The 22,045-nt window shown below is 40.4% G+C and overlaps 1 protein-coding gene across 1 annotated transcript in view; it reads right to left on the bottom strand.

The window, feature by feature from the left end:
- The window catches only part of LOC311129787 (dachshund homolog 1-like), a gene marked incomplete at both ends in the record, with an annotated part of 351,947 nt that overhangs the window by 125,365 nt on the left and 204,537 nt on the right, over positions 1 to 22,045 (bottom strand). Inside the window, one exon of the mRNA XM_084162228.1 lies at positions 5,097 to 5,249. Within this exon, the coding sequence (XP_084018354.1) occupies positions 5,097 to 5,249 (153 nt within the window). The remainder of the gene's footprint in view (positions 1 to 5,096; positions 5,250 to 22,045) is intronic.

Here is a 22,045-nt window from a genome sequence, read left to right as displayed (position 1 = left end):
ATTCATTCTGACATTTCTTGATTTCTTGTTGTTCTTTCTGTTTTCTTGTTTTTTAAATGAATTATTTGTGTATCTGTTTGACATTTTACTACATTGTTAGGAGCTAGTAAGATAAGCATTTCGCTGCACCCGCTATAACATCTGCTAAACTGTGTACGCAACGAATACATTTTGATTTAGCTGGCTGCCCGTTTAGCCAACTGAAAGGCCCAGTGCCACACATGCTCTAGCCTGGGTCTGTGATCAGTAATTGTGGCATTTCCTGAAAGCCACAGGAACAATCCACATTGTACACATCGAGAGGGCCTCTGAACCCCCTTCCAAACCAACACACACCACCTCCTTCGCAAGACTGCCAGGGAGAATCAAAGAGAGTGAGAGACAAACTTTTTTATTTTTTATTGAATATTTAAAACATACAATATACTTGCAGTGAAGACGCTCAACAACTACATCACATTAGCCATCTAACAGACTCCCATCCAGAGCAACACACAGAAGCAACAAGGGTCAACACTCAGAGACAAACTGTTTGTCTAATCAGAGAACAAGCTCTCTCTCTCTGTCTTGCTCTCTATTTGATGTGGGGGAGAGAAACCTTAGCCTGTTCCATTGACATCAACACAAAGCCGGCAGACACAGAGCAATCCTACTCCACCAACAGAACAAGGTGTCCTTCACTCCCTGTCTCGGTCTCAGCCTCTGTCTTGGCCTTTGTCTCTACCTCTGTCTTTGTCTGCCTCCTTCTCTACCTCTGTTATTTTTTTCTGCTTCTGTTTCTAGCTCTGTCTCTGTCTCTCTGTCTCTGTGTCTGCCTCTGTGTCTGCCTCTGCCTTTGTCCCTCCCTTTGTTTCTGTCCCTGCCTCGGCATCTAACACTATCTCTGTATCTGCCTCTGCATTTATCTCTCTGGCTCTGCTTTGCCCCTGCCTTGTATGCCTGTATCTGCCACTGTCTCTGCTTTTGTCTCAAACTAATAGTATTACATATTTCAATAGTTACAATATCATTATCACTATCAACCCTTTTTGAATTAGTATGAACTCTCTCTCTCTTTAAAAGAGAGCATGCATTCACTTCCTCATCAGCACTGCCCTGCAGTATAAGCATTAGCCTAAACAGTATCATCAGCAAGGGCCTGAGTGCTGAGAGTGAAGCAGATTATATTGCAAACATGAGCAAAATGTTTATGCTCTTCATGGTGTGTGTCAAAGGAACTGTTTTATTCACTTCACACTTAATGCTACAGTGGAATGGGTTACTTTTTTGTTTCCTTGCAGTAAAAGAGATCCCTTCACAACCATGACTACTTCATTTAACCAGGTAAGTATTTGAGGATAAATTCCATTTGACAATAGCTGACCCTTCCTGGTCTATTGAAACAAACATTTATGTACAACTAGCAATTTAAACATAGACAGAAGGGTGCTTTTTCCATTTTCAATGTTGAAGAAATGTTGGCTTTCCCTTTTTAAACGTTGCTTAAACATTGCTCTCTTTCCGTGGCCCATCTGAAGAGACTATACTAATTACATAATGTTGAAGGAACATTGAAGGAATGTTGCTTTCCCTTTTTTAAACGTTGCTCTCTCTCCGCAGACTATACTATACTACTGTAGGCCATAACATTGAAGGAATGTTGATTTTCCCTTTATAAATGTTGGTTAAACATTCATTTCTCTCTCCGTGGCCCATCAAAAGAGTGGTTCTCAAACCCTGCCCTCAGGGACCCCCAGACATTTCACCATTTTGTTGTAGCCCTCAACTAGCTCACCTGATTCACATAATTAGTTAACAAGTTCAATCAGGTATGCTAGCTCTGGAAATATACCTGGAATGGCTGGGGGTCCCCTAGGAGAGGTTTGAGAACCACTGAATAAGATGACTTCTGCTGGACACCATGTCACACAAGAGTGGCTGATATAAACAAGACATTGCTGCGACACCCAGTAATCAATATAAGGATGGCTTCAGTACCAAACATAATTTTTCTCAGCAAGCCATTGCTTTAACGAAACAAAGCATTAATTCAAATCATAAATCTGAGAGCGATTTAAATCTGGGGAGAGTAAGCGAGAGGGGGAAGAAGGAGAGAAAGAGAGAGAGGGAAACAGGGGGGGTAGAGAGAGAGAGAGAGAGAGAGAGAGAGAGAGAGAGAGAGAGAGAGAGAGAGAGAGAGAGAGAGAGAGAGAGAGAGAGAGAGAGAGAGAGAGAGAGAGACAGAGACAGAGACAGAGACAGAGACAGAGACAGAGACAGAGACAGAGGCAGAGAGATGGTGCCTCTGTCTCCCTGCCTAGCCCCTAATGATTTATTTTCTACATTTCTGCAAACGAGAGATTTGTCCATACACAGTGACAGGTCACCTTCAAATGCCAGTGGCAGACTGTTCATCACCATGCACACAAGCATCTCATCGCTGCGAGTAAATATTACAGGAAAATAATCCAATTGATTGTGGATGGGGCCAGGAGGCGTCACCGCCATATGTTTCACTCAGGAAGCTAATTCCGTGGGCCGCGTATCCACACCAACACACACACAAATATGCATGTGGATCCACACCCATGCACGCACACACACACACACACACACACACGTGTGTGTATACACACAAATAAACACAGACATGCATACAGATGCACACACACACACATGTACACGCGCGCACACACACAGCTGCTCCCTTCAACATAATTATGATTCTTCAGGGCATGTGGCTGGCCGGCCATGTGCTCAAGGATTCAATTTAAATTGTAAAAAGATAAAACAGTTTCTTATTAGCTCCACTGTCATTCTTATTAGCTCTTATTCAAAATGTTCTTGATTTCGGTAACCTCGTAGCCTTGTTTTCTTATTGGTCGTATATCCATTTCCTTTTATTTTTATTGGTCTATTGATGACCTCAGAGCTCATGAACTGTGCATCTCAAAAAATATGAAAACATATCAGCCATCCTTTAAGTAGACAACAAAAAATATCAAATATTTAGGATACTTTATAAGTGACAACAAACAACAAATATATAAAGATACATTTATCCCATTATCAACAATATGAAAGCAGATCTAATTAAATGGAACAATCTTCCCATACATTTTACAGGTAGAATAAACCTTTTCAGAATGGCATGGCTCACAAAGTTTTTATATATATTCTCGGTAATACCAATTACCCCACCGAAGATATTCTTTAAAAAAATATACTCGGTCATAACAGACATTTTACATCTTCCTAAGTCTGAGGGTGGTTTTAACCTTCCAGACTTGGAATTGTATAAACGCGCTACCCAAGGCTTTTACCTATGACATATACTTAAATGCACTAAAGAAGAAGAATGGGTGCATATTGAAGATGCACATGCTCATCCCCAGAATATTCTACGTGTATAAAGCTAAGAACATTAACAACTTTATAGTTAAGAACACTATAACAATATGGAAGAAAATGAAATGTATTCCAATATAACTTCCTAAAAACACAAACTCTTTGAACAATCCTAGGATAGCTTTTCAGAATTCACCGATCAATTGGTCCACATGGAAAACTAAAGGCAAAGAAACTGTAAATTACTTGGTAAAATAAAAAATTTAAAGTTTACTTCCATGACATAATTAAAAAAGCAATTTTGGACTGACCAATGTAGATGGAGGGAAAGTTGGAGCATAACTAACAAAATTACAGTTAATGAAAAGTTATGCTTAACCCAGTATAAGCTAATGTATAGAATGTATTATACAAGATACAAAATACAGCACAATGGCAGAGACATATCTTAAATGTAAAACTAATAATGACTCAATAATCCATGCTTTCAGGGAATGCTATGAAGTCCGTAAAGTGTGGGCGGAGCTAGAAAGTTGGGTGTCGTAAGTGTTACAATGTAAACATACTTTTATTCCATCTATCTGCATATTTCAAGACATGGCATATGAGGGTGTATGTAGTGTGATACCCGATGGGTTGGACGATTCTCTTCTCATCAGTCATCTTGAAAATATGTATACTAAAAACTATTAACACACTGAAAACATAAAATAATTTATTACTGAAATATTGAAAGTGCGTGTGCTACGGAGAGAAACAAAAATAAAAAATAATTATTCAATTTTTACATTGTGTTAACAGTTGTTAGTACACATTAAACTAAAACCGTACAACATCTTTTAAAATAATTGTGCTTCTTTGTTCATTCTGCGTAGTGACCAGTTTTTACTCAAATATACAGTGTCAAGTACTTCTGTTGAAATGTATTCATGAGTCGAGACACTTAGCAAGAGCAAGTGAATCAAAAACACTATTTTGCAAATCAAAGCTTTAGGGATTACATGGAGCCTATAATTTGTAATGGGCTCATAATAATTCAACACTATATTATAATTTTCCACAATAAGCTAAGTGGCTTGGTGGTGATATTAGCTAAATCTGTCTGTATTGCTGGGTAATAATTAATTGAAATGGCACATATTGAAAAAGCAATGATTACATTAAATAAATTAGAGACTGAGTTAATGGCTAATAGCTTTGGGATACAGTGTTCATGGATTACATTTAGTATTTAACAATGTCTGTGTTGTTTTTAGATTGGATTTTACAGTGCAGTAGAGAACAAGACTTAACAGACAGAACGTACCATTGCATTACAAAGACTTGGACACTGTGTTCAGCTTTATATTAAAATGCACAATAATTGTACAAATAAATAAATAAAAGGAAGACAAAAATAGTTTGTAGATGTTTCAACTGGACCTGTATTCTCTGAACTACCCACATTGTGCTCCACACTGGCAAGAATAGGTATGTTTGGAATCCAGTACCTTAGCTTGACAGTATCTTTGAGCTACGGGTGATTTGATTATTGGAGAGGCATTCAGGTGTACAAACGTACAGCTTTGTTTCAACACAAGCTGTATGTAGCTGAGATCTGCAAACTATGAACCTGTGTGTGTGTGTCTGAGTCTGTGTGTCTGCATATGTATTCATACCTGCTTTGATATCTGGATGCATGTGTTTGTGTGAGTGTAAGCACCTGCATGCACATTTACGTGCACATGAGCTTGCATCTGTGTGTGTGAAGGGCACACTGACTGACTCACCCATGCTGGAGCTGAGGTCTCCGTTCTCGCCATCAGCCCCATGCTGGTTGGTGTTGCCGTGGTAGCCGCTCATCACCTCCAGCTTGATCTTCTTCACCTTCATGGCCTCGGCGATGGCCGCGTTGGCAGCTGCCGCCGCCGCTGCTGTCAGCCCTGGACACACCGCACCAGAGAAAACAGGACACAGTTAGAATAACACTTAGAATGCTACACTTAGTTGGTCTAGAGCAAGGGTTGGCTGCTTTTTTAAAGGCTTTTTACAAATGTTTTATATTAAACATCGTATGAATGATCTTATGAATTATTAATACATAATGAATAACTAGCATTTACAAATATAAATGGTTTATTAAGGAACTTTATCATAAAGTGTTACTTCGGGCAATTTGCTGTGTACAAATTATTATAATCATGTTCAAGCTCCCCTACCATCCACTCTGACAAAAATTGGACCATGGCTGAATCTAGTTGCCTTCTCCTGGTCTAGAGGATAGAGCAATTTCCTACAGCACATATGCACCTGTGTACCCCCGGTCCCACTGCCATTCTGTCACACACCTCTTGTTACTCTGTCTGTATTCTACAGTATAACAATATACAGTTGAAGTCGGAAGTTTACATACACCTTAGCCAAATACATTTAAACTCAGTTTTTCACAATTCCTGACATTTAATGCTAGTAAAAATTCCCTCTCTTAGGTCAGTTAGGATCACCACTTTATTTTAAGAATGTGAAATGTCAGAATAATAGTAGAGATAACAATTTATTTCAGCTTTTATTTATTTCATCACATTCCCAGTGGGTCAGAAGTTCACATACACTCAATTAGTATTTGGTAGCATTGCCTTTAAATTGTTTAACCTTCCACAAGCTTCCCATAATAAGTTGGGTGAATTTTGGCCCATTCCTCCTGACAGAGCTGGTGTAAATGAGTCAGGTTTGTAGGCCACCTTGCTCGCACACACTTTTTCAGTTCTGCCCACACATTTTCTATAGGATTGAGGACAGGGCTTTGTGATGGCCACTCCAATACCTTGATTTTGTTGTCCTTAAGCCATTTTGCCACAACTTTGGACGTATGCTTGGGGTCATTGTCCATTTGGAAGACCCATTTGTGACCAAGCTTTAACTTCCTGACTGATGTCTTGAGATGTTGCTTCAATATATCCCCATAATTTTCCTTCCTCATGATACCATCTATTTTGTGAAGTGTACCCCACCCTCCTGCAGCAAAGTATCCCCACAGCATGATGCTGCCACCCCCCGTGCTTCACGGTTGGGATGGTGTTCTTCGGCTTGCAATCAACCCCCTTTTTCCTCCAAACATAACGATGGTCATCATGGCCAAACAGTTCTATTTTTGTTTCATCAGACCAGAGGACATTTCTCCAAAAAGTATGATCTTTGTCCCCATGTGCAGTTGCAAACCGTAGTCTGGCTTTTTTATGGCGGTTTTGGAGCAGTGGCTTCTTCCTTGCTGAGCAGCCTTTCAGGTTATATGATATAAGACTCATTTTACTGTGGATATGGATACTTTTGTACCTGTTTCCTCCAGCATCTTCACAAGGTCCTTTGCTGTTGTTCTGGGATTGATTTGCACTTTCGCACCAAAGTATGTTCATCTCTATGAGACAGAACGCATCTCATTCCTGAGCTGTATGACTGCTGCGTGGTCCCATGGTGTTTTCTACTTGCGTACTATTGTTTGTACAGATGAACATGGTACCTTCAGGCGTTTGGAAATTGCTCCCAAGGATGAACCAGACTTGTGGAGGTCTACCATGTTTTTTTCCTTTTGATTTTCCCATGATGTCAAGCAAAGAGGCATTGAGTTTGAAGGTAGGCCTTGAAATACATCCACAGGTACACCGCCAACTGACTCAAATGATGTCAATTAGCCTATCAGAAGCTTCTAAAGCCATGACATCATCTTCTGGAATTTTCCAAGCTGTTTAAAGGCACAGTCAACTTAGTGTATGTAAACTTCTGACCCACTGGAATTGTGATACAGTGAATTATAAGTGAAATAATATATCTGTAAACAATTGTTGGAAAACGTACTTGTGTCATGCACAAAGTAGATGTCCTAACCAATTTGCCAAAACTATAGTTTGTAACAAGAAATGTGTGGAGTGGTTGAAAAACAAGTTTTAATGAGTCAAACTTAAGTGTACGTAAACTTCCGACTTATAATAATATAATAATAATATGCCACTTAGCAGACGCTTTTATCCAAAGCGACTTACAGTCATGCGTGCATACATTTTTGTGTATGGGTGGCCCCGGGGATCGAACCCACTACCCTGGCGATACAACCGCCGTGCTCTACCAGCTGAGCTACAAACAGGACCACAAACACATACAGACTTCAACTGTATGTATGCATCAAAATAAAGTGCATCATACAGTACACATTGAATATAACCTGAAGACGTTCTATACGTGTTGTCTGAAGGCCAAAGAGAGAAGAGAACAATTAATGCATACATACAGTATATCAAATGCTGAATATGTACATTATTTAAATCAAGAACAAAACTATATATATATATATATATATATATATATATATATATATATATATATATATATGTTTCATTACAATCTAATTATATACTGTATCAAAACATAAATACCTGAACAGAAAACATGTTGGCGTAGCAAGGAATACAAAAATGACAAAAATCACAAACCCAAAATAACAGTAACATGTTCTATGAGAGTAGCTTTTTCATGCTGCTGACAATGGCACAATGTTACTATGTAACTCTACGCAGCCCATTCTCCCCACTGGCTGGTAAATATGACATCTTATGACATGAAATAGCTTTGCAGCAGGTTATCATGTAGACGAGATATTGTGTTGTACATGTGATTGCTATGAATGTGTTGCTGGCTCTATCTCTCCCCCCTAACACTGTATTGACGTTGATGTGTGCTTTGATAGGAACAGATGGACTCAGGATAACACATATGCAATGACATGATGCCATTATTTATGTGCGTGGTCGGGGGGTTGTTGTATGTGTGTGGAAGTGTGTGTGTGTCTGTGTGTGTGTGTGTTTGTGTGGGTGGATGGGTGTGTGTGTGGGTATATGTGTGTACAGTGCCTTCAGAAAGTATTCATACCCCTTTACTTATTCCACATTTTGTTGTGTTACAGCCTGAATTCTAAATTGATTAAATTGATACACCAACACCCCACAATGGCAAAGTGAAAACATGTTTTTTGAAATGTTTGCACATTTATTGAAAATTAAATACAGAAGTATTCACACCCCTGAGTCAATACATGCTAAAATCACCTTTGGCAGTGATTACAGTTGTACATCTTTCTGGGTAAGTCTCCAAGAGTTTTCACATCTGGATTGTACAATATTTGTACATTATTATTTTAAACATTCTTCAAGCTCTGTCATGTTGGTTGTAGATCATTGCTAGACAGCCATTTTCAAGTATTGCCATAGATTTTTCAAGCCAATTTAAGTCAAAACTGTTCTTAGGACACTCATGAATAGTCAATGTCATATTGGTAAGCAAATCCAATGTATATTTGGCCTTGTGTTTTAGGTTATTGTACTTCTGAAAGGTGGATTTGTCTCCCAGTGTCTGTTGGAAAGCAGACTGGACCAGGTTTTTCTCTAGGATTTTGCCTATGCTTAGCTATATTCTGTTTCCTTTTATCAACAAAAAAAAACTCCCTAGTCCTCGTCGATAACAAGCATACCCATAACATGATGTAGCCACCACCATGCTTGAAAATATGAAGTGATACTCAGTGATGTGTTCTGTTGGATTTGCCCCGAATATAACATTTTGTATTCAGGACATAAAGTTGATTTCTTTGCCAAATTCTTAGCAGTTATACTTTAGTGCCTTATCGTAAACAGGATGCATGTTTTTGAATATTTTTATTCTGTACAGGCTTCCTTCTTTTCACTTTGTCATTTAGATTAGTATTCTGGAGTAACTACAATGTTATTGATCCATCCTTAGTGTTCTCTTATCACAGCCATTAAACTCTGTAACTGTTTTAAAGTCACCATTGGCCTCATGGTGAAATCCCTGAGTGGTTTCCTTCCTCTCCGGCAACTGAATTAGGAAGGACACCTTTATCTATGTGACTTATTGCAAACAGGATGCATGTTTTTGAATACTGTGGAAATTGAGCAAGTTGAGGAGATTAAACTACTTGATGTAACCCTGGATTGCCAACTGTCATGGACAAAACATATAGATGCAACGGTAGCTAAGATGGGGAGAGGTCTGTCCGTAATAGAGCGATGCTCTGCTTTCTTGTCATTGCTATCAACAAAACAAATCCTACAGGCCCTAGTTTTGTCGCACTTGGACCTCTGCCCAGTCATATGGTCAAGTGCCACAAAGAGGGACATAGGCAAATTAAAGTTGGCCGAGAACAGACCACGTCTGGCCCTTAAATGTACACGGAGAGCTAATATTAATGACATGCAATCATGTCAAACATGTCAATCTCTCCTGGCTCAAAATACTGCATCACTACTTGTCTTTGTGAGAGGTATTGACATGTTCAAATTACTGAGCTGTCTGTTCAAACAACTAGCACACAGCTCAGACAACCATGCATACCCCACAAGATATGCCACCAGTGGTCTCTTCACAGTCCCCAAGTCCAAAACGGACTTTGGAAAATGCACAATACTACACAGAGCATGGAAATCTATTCCACATCTATTCCACATCAAGATAAAACTACACCTTATGGAACAATGTGGACTGTGAGGAGACACACACTCACAGGCACGCATACTTGCATAAAAACACACACGCACACGCCAGCACACACACTCTACACATATGTATGCATGGTGGTATATACATGTTGTATTTTAGATATGAAGTGATGTAATAATGTTATATGTACTATTTTATTTCATTCTTGTTTTTGCCTTAATTAGTTTGGACACCAGGAAGAGTAGCAGCAGCTAATGGGGATCCTTAATAAATACAAATACAAATCCTTTTCAGCTACTTTTTACTCCTGAACTTATTTAGGCTTGCCATATCAAAGGAGTTCAATACTTATTGACTCAAGACATTTCAGCTTTTCATTTTTAATTAATTAAAATTTCAAAAAACATAATTTTACTTTGATATTATACAGTATATTATGGGGTATTGTGTGTAGGCCAGTCTTAATTTGATCCATTTTAAATTCAGGCTGTAACACAACAAAATGTGGAAAAAGTCAAGGGGTGTGAATACTTTCTGAAGGCACTGCATGTGTGCATGTGTGAGTGTATGCACGTGTGTGTGTGTGTGTGTGTGTGTGTGTGTGTGTGTGTTTGTAAAGGATAAATCATACAGACATACGCACACACTCGTATTGAGTACTTGTTGAAGGCAATTTCAATTACAGCATCTAATGTTTTTGCCAGATCTAACCCCACTGTCACACAAAATGAATAATGACCGACACTGCTATTCAAATTATTCATGTCAGAGTTTCCCAAACTCGGTCCTCGGGACCCCAAGGCGTGCACATTTAGTTTTTTTCTTTAGCACTCCACAGCTGACTCAAATAATCAACTGATCATCAAGCTTTGATAACTTGAATCAGCTGTGGAGTTTGGGAAACACTGGTTTGTGAGTAAAACAGAGCTGCTCATAATAAACGTCCTCCTCTGGCTTTCATTGGTTTGAAAGGCCAGTCGTGGCACAAAACATGCAGAATACAAATAACTTAAGATTATATGTCATTTTCAATGACTGAACAAGGCCATACTGGAACTGATTTCAGGTGAGTGAAATGTAATTAGTGAAAATATTGATTAATCATATAATTAAACTAGGGCTTTTTGGTCAATGCCATCTCTGTTCTTTGTAAGAGAAACACTTATTTTATCAAATCAAATATTATTGGTCACATACACATATTTAGCAGATGATATTGCGGGAGTAGCGAAATGCTTGTGTTCCTAGCTCCAACAGTGCAGTAGTATCTAACAATTCACAACAATACACAAATCTAAAAGTAAATGGAATTAAGAAATACAGTGCTATGAAAAAGTATTTGCTCCCTTTCAAATTTTCTCTACTTTTGCATATTTGTGATACTGTGGAAGGCAGAGTTTGGTTTTCGCCAGGCATTACTGGAACCATGTCGTCCAAAAAGTTATACTTTTGAATCATCTGTCCATAGAACGTACTTCCAAGAGTCTTGATGATCATCCAGGTGCTTTTTGGCAAATTTGAGTCAACTTGATGGACGAGATGGGTCCCATTATGCCTGGCGAAAACCAAACACTGCATTCCACAGTAAGAACATCATACCAAAGGTCAAGCATGGTGGTGTGATGGTTTGGGGATGCTTAGCTGCCTCAGGACCTGGACGACTTGCCTTAATAGAAGAAACCATGAATTCTGCTCTGTATCAGAGAATTCTACAGGAGAATGTCAGACCATCCATTTGTGAGCTGAAGCTGAAGCGCAGCTGGGTCATGCAGCAAGACAATGATCCAAAACACACAATCAAGTCTACATGAAAATTGCTAAAAAGCAACAATTTTGGAAGTTTTGGAATGGCCTAGTCAAAGTCCAGACCTAATCCCAATTGAGATGTTGTGGCAGGACTTGAAACGAGCAGTTCATGCTTGAAAACCCACACGTCACTGAGTTAAAGCAGTTCTGCATGGAAGAGTGGGCCAAAATTACTCCACAGCGACGTGAGAGACTGATCAACAACTACATGAAGCATTTGGTTGGAGTCATTGCAGCTAAAGGTGGCACAACCAGTTATTGAGCGTAAGGGGGCAATTACTTTTTCACACAGGGGAATTGGCTGTTGCATAACTTTGTTTATGAAATACATATGTAAGTGTTGTGTTATTTGTTCACTTATGTTCCCTTTATCTAATATTAGGTTTTGGTTGAAGATCTGATAACATTCAGTATCACGAATATGCAAAAGTAGAGAAAATTAGAAAGGGGGCAAATACTTTTTCATAGCACTGTATATAAATATTAGGACGAGCAATGTCAGAGCGGCATTGACTAAAGTACAGTAGAATAGAATACATTATATACATATGAGATGAGTAAAGCAGTATGTAAACATTATTAAAGTGGCCAGTGATTCCATGTCTATGTATATAGGGCAGCAGCCTCTAAGGTGCAGGGTTGAGTAACCGGGTCGTAGCCGGCTAGTGATGGCTATTTAAGTCTGATGGCCTTGAGATAGAAGCTGTTTTTCAGTCTCTCTGCCCCAGCTTTGATGCACCTGTACTGACCTCACCTTCTGGATGATAGCAGGGTGAACAGGCCGTGGCTCGGGTGGTTGATGTCCTTGATGATCTTTTTGGCCTTCCTGTGACATCGGGTGCTGTAGGTGTCCTGGAGGGCAGGCAGTGTGCCCCCAGTGATGCGTTGGGCAGACCGCACCACCCTCTGGAGAGCCCTGCGGTTTTGGGCGGTGCAGTTGCCGTATAAGGCGCTGATACAGCCTGACAGGATGCTCTCAACTGAGCATCTGTAAAAGTTTGTGAGGGTCTTAGGGGCCAAGCCAAATTTCTTCAGCCTCCTGAGGTTGAAGAGGCACTGTTGCGCCTTCTTCACAACACTGTCTGTGTGGGTGGACCATTTCAGATTGTCAGTGATGTGTACGCAGAGGAACTTGAAGCTTACCACCTTCTCCACTGCGTTCCCGTCGATGTGGATAGGGGCGTGCTCCCTCTGCTGTTTCCTGAAGTCCACAATCAGCTCCTTTGTTTTGTTGACGTTGAGGGAGAGGTTATTTTCCTGGCACCACTCCGCCAGGGCCCTCACCTCCTCCCTGTAGGCTGTCTCATCACTGTTGGTAATCAGACCAACTACTGGTGTGTCGTCTGCAAACTTGATGATTGAGTTGGAGGCGTGCGTGGCCTACGCAGTCATGGGTGAACAGGGAGTACAGGAGGGGGCTGAGCACGCACCCTGGTGGGGCCCCTGTGTTGAGGATCAGCGAAGTGGAGGTGTTGTTTCCTACCTTCACCACCTGGGGGCGGCCCGTCAGAAAGCTTAATGATGAGCTTGGAGGTTACTATGGTCACATTGCTAATTTAGAGAATGTAATTAGGATCTTGCGATAGATTTTGCAATAGAAACAGTGTTTTACAGAAAGAAGAAAGGCTCTTCAACAAATGTCACCTAGGTAAAGGGCCAGGGCGAAATACTTTTTTATATACCCAGTCTCCAAATTTGGCTACAGTTTACAAAACATGACTTGAGTACAGTTTTCCACATTCAATGACGCAGATATCACTGAGAGGAAAAGTGTGCAAGCAAACCCAAGTCCATGAGAGGAAAAGGGTAAAGGCAAACAGTTGTATCAATGAAACAGTTTATAAAGACAATTGTATCTACTGTAGCTAACATTTAGATACTACATTCTATTAAATAGCAGTTCAACCAAAACTTTGAGTTAAAATAGTCTGCCGCTGAAAGAGAAAAAAATGTGCCCTTAAACAAACAGCGTACATTTGGAATTTGGTTTGCATGTAGACTCTTCACAGGACAAGCCAACATATGAGTGTATCTTAGCTGTCAAATTTCAGTGGCGTGACTCGAGAGCAGCTATTAGCTGTGTGACGGAAGTACAAGGAGAGGCAGAAATCGTACATGTAGCTCTAATTCACAACCCTACACACCCACGTAGACATACACACACAAAACTCCTCTCTCCAACAGCTGATATGCAGATGGTAAGATACATTCTGAGCCACTGACATGGAGGTGCATATCATTTAAAGCCTTGTTTGCATCTTAAAATATATTGGGACCATATTGACAAACAGTACACATCATGTCACTGAGGGCCCTCTCGTTTGCAATGGCTCCTCTGCTGTTCCATATGCATTCGAACGACACACATAAACAACACACACACACACACACACACACAGGAGGCTTGGTAGGAAGGTGATACTTCTCTCCACCTAATGAATGTGGCCTCTGCCCAGCCTGAAGGTCACCTTTCATTTCTGTCTAATGGCCAAGAGTCAACTGTTTTCCAAATGAGACGTATGCAGAACAGACTGCAGAGTAAATATTGAAATCACCTCTGGGGTTGTTTCTAAGATAAATTCTGCCACAAATCAGGTGCGGCTCAAAGGACTGTTAGAGTTCAGAAAATGACATTCTCTGAGGCATTTCAAATTTTTCTTTCACCTACAGTGTAGGATTGAGTATACCAAATGTTAGGAACACCTTCATAATATTGAGTTAACACCCCCCCCCCCCCCCCCCCCATGCATTTTGACTCCAACACTTCACACAGTTGTGTCAAATTGGCTATATTACCTTTGAGTGGAAACTGTTGAGCGTGAAAAACCCAGTAGCGTTGCAGTTCTTGAAACAAACCTGTGTGCCTGGCACCTATTACCATACACTGTTCAAAGGCACTTAAATATTTTGTCTTGCCCATTCACCCTCTGAATGGCACACATACACAATTGTCTCAAGACTTAAAAATCCTTCTTTAACATGTCTCATCCCCTTCATGTAAACGGATTGAAGTGGATTTAACAAGTGACATCAATAAGATCATAGCTTTCACCTGGATTCACCTGATCAGTCTATATCAATCTATTCTAGCAGCCATTGTGATGTTGAGAGAAATTATTGAAAGGTGTGTCTGCCAAGAGATAATTTTTGGCAGAAAATGTTACAAGTTTTACAAAAACTGGCAAATTTACCAAGATCTGCCAAGAGGTGGACCTAAACAGATTTGGTCTCATCTGAAGCAGATGGTTTCAAACAGGTAGATTATCTTCTTTATCACTTACAATCCATCACACTGCCACTGTCCACCCACCCACCCCGACCCCCCTTCTTCCAACCCCCACCCTATCTTCACATAACATAATTTACAGAGTCTATAAATTGAAACCTTTGTTCCTATAATTGTTTCATTTCAGCTGATCAATTGTCACTTGCTCATAACTCGCACCCACCTAACACTCAATCTAATAAGGAGGCGTCAAGATCTCAGAACAGAGCAACAAGTCTATTAAAATGACTGGACGTCTAAATGTCGAAAGGCCCGTCCCACTTCCTCCTCCTAATCTGCATTCATTACTATGCAAACAAAACAATCCTGACTTCATGGATTTTTTCAAAGTCACCTTAAAAAATTCATACAGCCAGGTTTGTGTCTGCTCATCTCATAGACACACACAGAGACACTCCTCTTTGGCCACAAACAACCAGCACAACGGGGTCATGTTCATTGGGGCATGCAACAGGCAACATTTGAAAATATTTTTTAACAAGAAAAGAAAATGAGTGCTTCTCATTTAGTCCATCGCTGTTTCAGTCCATTTCCTTTGGAGAATATCACGGCAGGAGAGTCGGGAAAACGCGGAATAACGGACACGAGTCTGATAGTAGCCCTCAAAGCAGCTGTCATATTAAATAACAATGAAGCATTTATTAATATGCAAAGGAAGCGGCAGCCTCGACTGGCTTAATGCTGTCATGCCTCTGCATATTGTCAGGATCTTCATCATTAATTAACATGCGAAGCTGCCCATACCTGTGCCCAATGTCAGAACATTTCTCTCTTATGACAAACACCAACCCTGATGCAACAGCCCTCCGCAACACCAACCAAAGTGCATAATTAAATTATGTAAAGTCAGTTTAACTCCTCATCAGTACACAAAAGAAAGACTGACTTTTACGGCTATTTCTCCCTTCTCTCTATAGACAGGCAGTGCTTTATCTACTGTGTAATGTAGCTTTCTCTATATCTTTGTATGTCTCTCTCATCTGTATTGCTACTGTATGTGGTAACTACCCCAAGGAGAGATAAGTGTGAAACATTTCTGTTTCATCGTAAACATACTAAACAAAACTATAAATGCAACAATTTCAACAATTTTACTGAGTTATAGTTCATATTAGGTAATCACTGAATTGAAATAAAATAAATTCATTAGGCCCTAATCTTTGGATTTTACATGACTGGGAATACAGATGTGCATCTGTTGGTCACATACAGTGGGGAAAAAAAGTATTTAGTCAGCCACCAATTGTGCAAGTTCTCCCACTTAAAAAGATGAGAGAGGCCTGTAATTTTCATCATAGGTACACGTCAACTATGACAGACAAAATTAGGAAAAAAAATCCAGAAAATCACATTGTAGGATTTTTAATGAATTTATTTGCAAATTATGGTGGAAAATAAGTATTTGGTCAATAACAAAAGTTTCTCAATACTTTGTTATATACCCTTTGTTGGCAATGACACAGGTCAAACGTTTTCTGTAAGTCTTCACAAGGTTTTCACACACTGTTGCTGGTATTTTGGCCCATTCCTCCATGCAGATCTCCTCTAGAGCAGTGACGTTTTGGGGCTGTCGCTGGGCAACACGGACTTTCAACTCCCTCCAAAGATTTTCTATGGGGTTGAGATCTGGAGACTGGCTAGGCCACTCCAGGACCTTGAAATGCTTCTTGCGAAGCCACTCCTTCGTTGCCTGGGCGGTGTGTTTGGGATCATTGTCATGCTGAAAGACCCAGCCACGTTTCATCTTCAATGCCCTTGCTGATGGAAGGAGGTTTTCACTCAAAATCACACGATACATGGCCCCATTCATTCTTTCCTTTACACGGATCAGTCGTCCTGGTCCCTTTGCAGAAAAACAGCCCCAAAGCATGATGTTTCCACCCCCATGCTTCACAGTAGGTATGGTGTTCTTTGGATGCAACTCAGCATTCTTTGTCCTCCAAACACGACAAGTTCTATTTTGGTTTCATCTGACCATATGACATATGACATTCTCCCAATCCTCTTCTGGATCATCCAAATGCACTCTAGCAAACTTCAGACGGGCCTGGACATGTACTGGCTTAAGCAGGGGGACACGTCTGGCACTGCAGGATTTGAGTCCCTGGCGGCGTAGTGTGTTACTGATGGTAGGCTTTGTTACTTTGGTCCCAGCTCTCTGCAGGTCATTCACTAGGTCCCCCCGTGTGGTTCTGGGATTTTTGCTCACCGTTCTTGTGATAATTTTGACCCCACGGGGTGAGATCTTGTGTGGAGCCCCAGATCGAGGGAGATTATCAGTGGTCTTGTATGTCTTCCATTTCCTAATAATTGCTCCCACAGTTGATTTCTTCAAACCAAGCTGCTTACCTATTGCATATTCAGTCTTCCCAGCCTGGTGCAGGTCTACAATTTTGTTTCTGGTGTCCTTTGACAGCTCTTTGGTCTTGGCCATAGTGGAGTTTGGAGTGTGACTGTTTGAGGTTGTGGACAGGTGTCTTTTATACTGATAACAAGTTCAAACAGGTGCCATTAATACAGGTAACGAGTGGAGGACAGAGGAGCCTCTTAAATAAGAAGTTACAGGTCTGTGAGAGCCAGAAATATTGCTTGTTTGTAGGTGACCAAATACTTATTTTCCACCATAATTTGCAAATAAATTCATAAAAAATCCTACAATGTGATTTTCTCAATGTTTTTTCCTCAATTTGTCTGTCATAGTTGACGTGTACCTATGATGAAAATTACAGGCCTCTCTCATCTTTTTAAGTGGGAGAACTTGCACAATTGGTGGCTGACTAAATACTTTTTTCCCCCACTGTATACACTACATGTATGTGGACACCTACAAATTAGTGGATTCTGATATTTCAGCCACACCCGTTGCTGAATGGTGTAGAAAATCTAGCACACCACCATGCAATCTATATAGATAAACATTGACAGTAGAATGGCCCATACTTAAGAGCTCAGTGACTTTCAACGTGGCACCGCCATAGGATGCCACATTTCCAACAAGTCAATTTGTCAAATTTCGGCCCTGCTAGAGCTGCCCCGGTCAACTGTAAGTGCTGTTATTGTGAAGTACAAACGTCTAGGAGCTACAACGGCTCAGCCGCAAAGTGGTAGGCCACATAAGCTCACAGAATGGGACCGCCGAGTGCTGAAGTGTGTAGTGCGTAAAAATTGTCTGTCCTCGGTTGCAACACTCACTACCGAGTTCCAAACTGCCTCTGGAATCAACGTCAACACAAGTACTGTTCATCTGGAGCTTCATGAAATTGGTTTCCATGGCTGAGCAGCCGCACACAAGCCTAAGGTCACCATGCACAATGCCAAGCGTCGACTGGAGTGGTGTAAAGCTCGCCGCCATTGGACTCTGGAACAGTGGAAACGCGTTTTCTGGGTTTGGCGGATGCCAGGAGAACGCTACCTGCCCGAATGCATAGTGCCAATTGTAAAGTTGAATGGTCTGGGGCTGTTTTTCATAGTTCCGGCTAGGCCCTTTAGTTCAAGTGAAGGGAAATATTAACTCTACAGCATAGAATGACATTCTAGACCTTTCTGTGCTTCCAACTTTGTTGCATCAGTTTGGAGAAGGCCCTTTCCTGTTTCAGCATGACAATGCCCCCGTGCACAAAGTGAGGTCCATATAGAAATGGTTTGTCGAGATCAGTGTGGAAGGACTTGACTGGCCTGCACAAAGCCCTGATCTCAACCCCATTGCACACTTTTGAGATAAATTGGAACACCGACTGCGAGCCAGGCCTAATCGCCCAACATCAGTTCCCGACCTCACTAATGTTCTTGTGGCTAAATGAAAGCAAGTCCCTGCAGCAATATTCCAACATCTAGTGGAAAGCCTTCCCAGAAGAATGGATTATGTTAAAGCTGCAAAGGGGGGACCAACTCCATATTAATGCCCATGAATTTGGAATGAGATGTTCGACGAACAGGTGTCCATATACTTTTGGTCATATAGTGTACCTTTAAAAAAAGTAGGGGTGTGGATCAGAAACCCAGTCAGTATCTGGTGTGACCACCATTTGCCTCAACACATCTCCTTCGCATAGAGTTGATCAGGCTGTTGACTGTGGCCTGTGAAATGTTGTCCCACTTCTCTTCAATGGCTGTGAGAAGTTACTGGATATTGGTGGGAACTGGAACACGCTGTCATACACGTCAATCCAGAGAATCCCAAACATGCTCAATGGGTGACATGTCTGGTGAGTATGCAGGCCATGGAAGAACTGGGACATTTTCAGCTTCCAGGAATTGTGTACAGATCCATGCGACATGGGGCCGTGCATTATCATGCTGAAACATGAGGTGATGGCGGCGGATGAATGGGACTGACAATGGGCCTCAGGATCTCATCACGTTATCTCTGTGCATTCAAATTGTCATCGATAAAATGCAATTGTGTTCGTTGTTCGTAGCGTATAAAAATTGTAAGCAGACAACTGAAACAGAGCACTCTGAGCTCTATATGAGGCAACAATGACCAACAAATATATATATATATATATATATATATATATATATATATATATATATATATATTGTGAAAAAATATATATGGGGGATTGGAAGTGATGCAGACAATTACATTGATGGAAGTTACAATCTATCTGCAATATTAAAGCTGATCTACCCCATAAATAAAAATAAATAAAACTAAATGTAAACGACAAAAATAAATAAAACTAATGACCAACTTCCTCCTAACAAGTCACATGATGGGTAATTTTCTAGCTAAGGAAATTACTCCTGATCAACTATAGGGGGAGCCAAATTCAAGGTAAGTACTCCAACAAAAAAAACATTAATATTAAAAACAAAATCTACATTAAGACCGAAGGGAGCAAGGGTCTTTAAATTAAAGAACCAGGCATCCTCTCATTTTAACAATAAGTTGTCAAGGTCACCCCCTCTCCTAGGGAGGGTGACATGTTCAATGCCAATATAACATGGGGACAAAATCGAGTGGTTTGCTTCCAAAAAGTGTGTATGTCGTGTTTTTGCACCAAATGGTGCTACGATGCTCCGAGATTCATACTTTTAATTTGCACTTTGTTTTACCCACAATGTTTACCACAAGGACAAGTTATAAGATAAATAACTGCCTTAGTGGAACACATAATAACACATTTGATTGGGATCTGTTTCCCTGTTTGGGGGTGTTTAAAGGATCTACATTTGTAAGTGCCATTGCATTGAGCGCAGCTGTTACACTTGTAGTTTCCATCCGGTAGAGGCACAAATAGACGTTGTGCAGGGATATTTAGGGGTGGTGAATCCGAGTTGACCAATTGATCTCTGAGGTTTCTGCCCCGCGAGAATACAACCAATTAGATCTTAGAATGTGCCAATGTTTGTGAACGATTCCCTTAATTTGTTCAGAGCACTTTGAATAGCGTGTAGTTAGAACACAAGAATGCTTCTTTTTGCAAGACTGTCCCTGAAAGAGATCAGGTCTCAATTTGTTTTGGATTTTCTCAATGGCAGTATTAATCTGACCATTTTGTCCTTGAATTTTCTTTGTGTCGCAGCCATATTTCGGTCAAAATCTGATTGTTACAAATTATTTTGATTCGACAGAATTGGCTATAGGGCAAACAGTTTTTCAAGGGAAACGGGTGACAACTGTAATGATCTGTAGGTTTCCTGTAAAGATCAGTGTAAAGAACATTATCCTCACACAACATCAGAAGATCAAGGAAACTGATTTGACGTGTGTCAGATTGCATAGTAAATCTCAGGTGCTCACAACAAGAGTTAAGAAAAGCATGGAATGCCTGGAGCTGTTTTAAATCACCCCTCCATAGAACAAAAATATCATCAATGTATCGTTTCCAAATAATTATGTTAGGCAAGAAAACATTTTTGAGAGGATTGAAAATTGACTGTTTCTCAATGTAACCCACATACAGATTAGCATAGTTAGGCGTCATAGGGAATCCCAAAGCAGTACCCTTCTTCTGAATAAATAAATCATTCAGAAACATGAAGTAGTTGTGTGTGAGTACTATTTCAGCCAATGTTATAATGCATGCACTGGAAGGTAGTTCATTTGGGTCACGTTGCAGAAGAAAATGTTCCATGGCTTCAATACCGCCCTCGTGTGGAATATTCGTATATAACGACTCAACATCAAAAGTAACTAGCAAGGTAATATCAGGGAGAGGATCAAGAGATTCAATAATAGAGATCATTCTGCTGGTGTCCTTTACAAAGGAGGGGAGCTGTTCTGCGAGAGGTCTAATAAAAAAGTAATCAAAAGGTTGATAAAGGGGCTGTTACTGCATCAATGCCCACTACAATAGGGCACCCTATATACATTCTTGTGTAATTTAGGCAAAATATAGAAAGTGGCAATTTTAGGGTGTTGAATTGCCAAACATTTTTGTTATTTTTTGGTGATTTGACCAGAACTTAAATACCCATCTAGGACAGTAAAGATAGTGTTCTGAAATTGGGAAGTGGGGTCACTTCTGAGTTTCTTGTAAAATGTGTTGTCAAGCAGTTGTCTGTGACACTCATTTACATAAACGGTCCTATCCATGAGTACAACCGACCCACCCTTATCAGCAGGGCGGGTAAGAACTGACGTATCATATTGTAAATCAAGCAAAGCTTATTTTTCATCATTGGGTAAATTTTGAAAATATATGTACTCATGTTTGTTCTTAAGGAGATTACCAACATCTTTTTCAACGAGTCTGCAATATGTCTCAATAGAGTGATTGTGATTGGTTGGAGGTACAAAATAACTCTTACTTCTGAAAGGAGTCGGAGTATGTGCAAGTGAGCCACCTACATGTTCAGTTGAAATATCACGATTAGGGGAGCTAAAGTATTCCCTTAAACGGATGTAAAAAGAAAATAAAAAGAAATAAACTGAAACATGTCTACCTATACATCAAACTTGTTGCACTGAGTTGTAGGGACAAAATATAACCCTTTATTAAGCAAGGAAACATGGGCAGGACTCAATATATTGCTTGATAAATTAAAAAACACACAGTCCCATGGGTTCTGGGACCGTGTGAACGGTCCCCTCTGCCTCTGTTAGTCGTTTCTTCTTACCCCGTCGTGTACGGCATCTCGTCGGTACGCGTGACCGCGGCCACCTTCGTGCTTCCGTCGGCCCAGTCTCTCGTT

This window comes from Coregonus lavaretus, assembly GCF_964263955.1.
Source record: "Coregonus lavaretus genome assembly, chromosome: 5".
Taxonomy (NCBI): Eukaryota; Metazoa; Chordata; class Actinopteri; order Salmoniformes; family Salmonidae; genus Coregonus; species Coregonus lavaretus.
The sequence above is the reverse complement of the archived record's forward strand: the minus strand, read 5'-3'. Positions and strand labels throughout refer to the sequence as shown.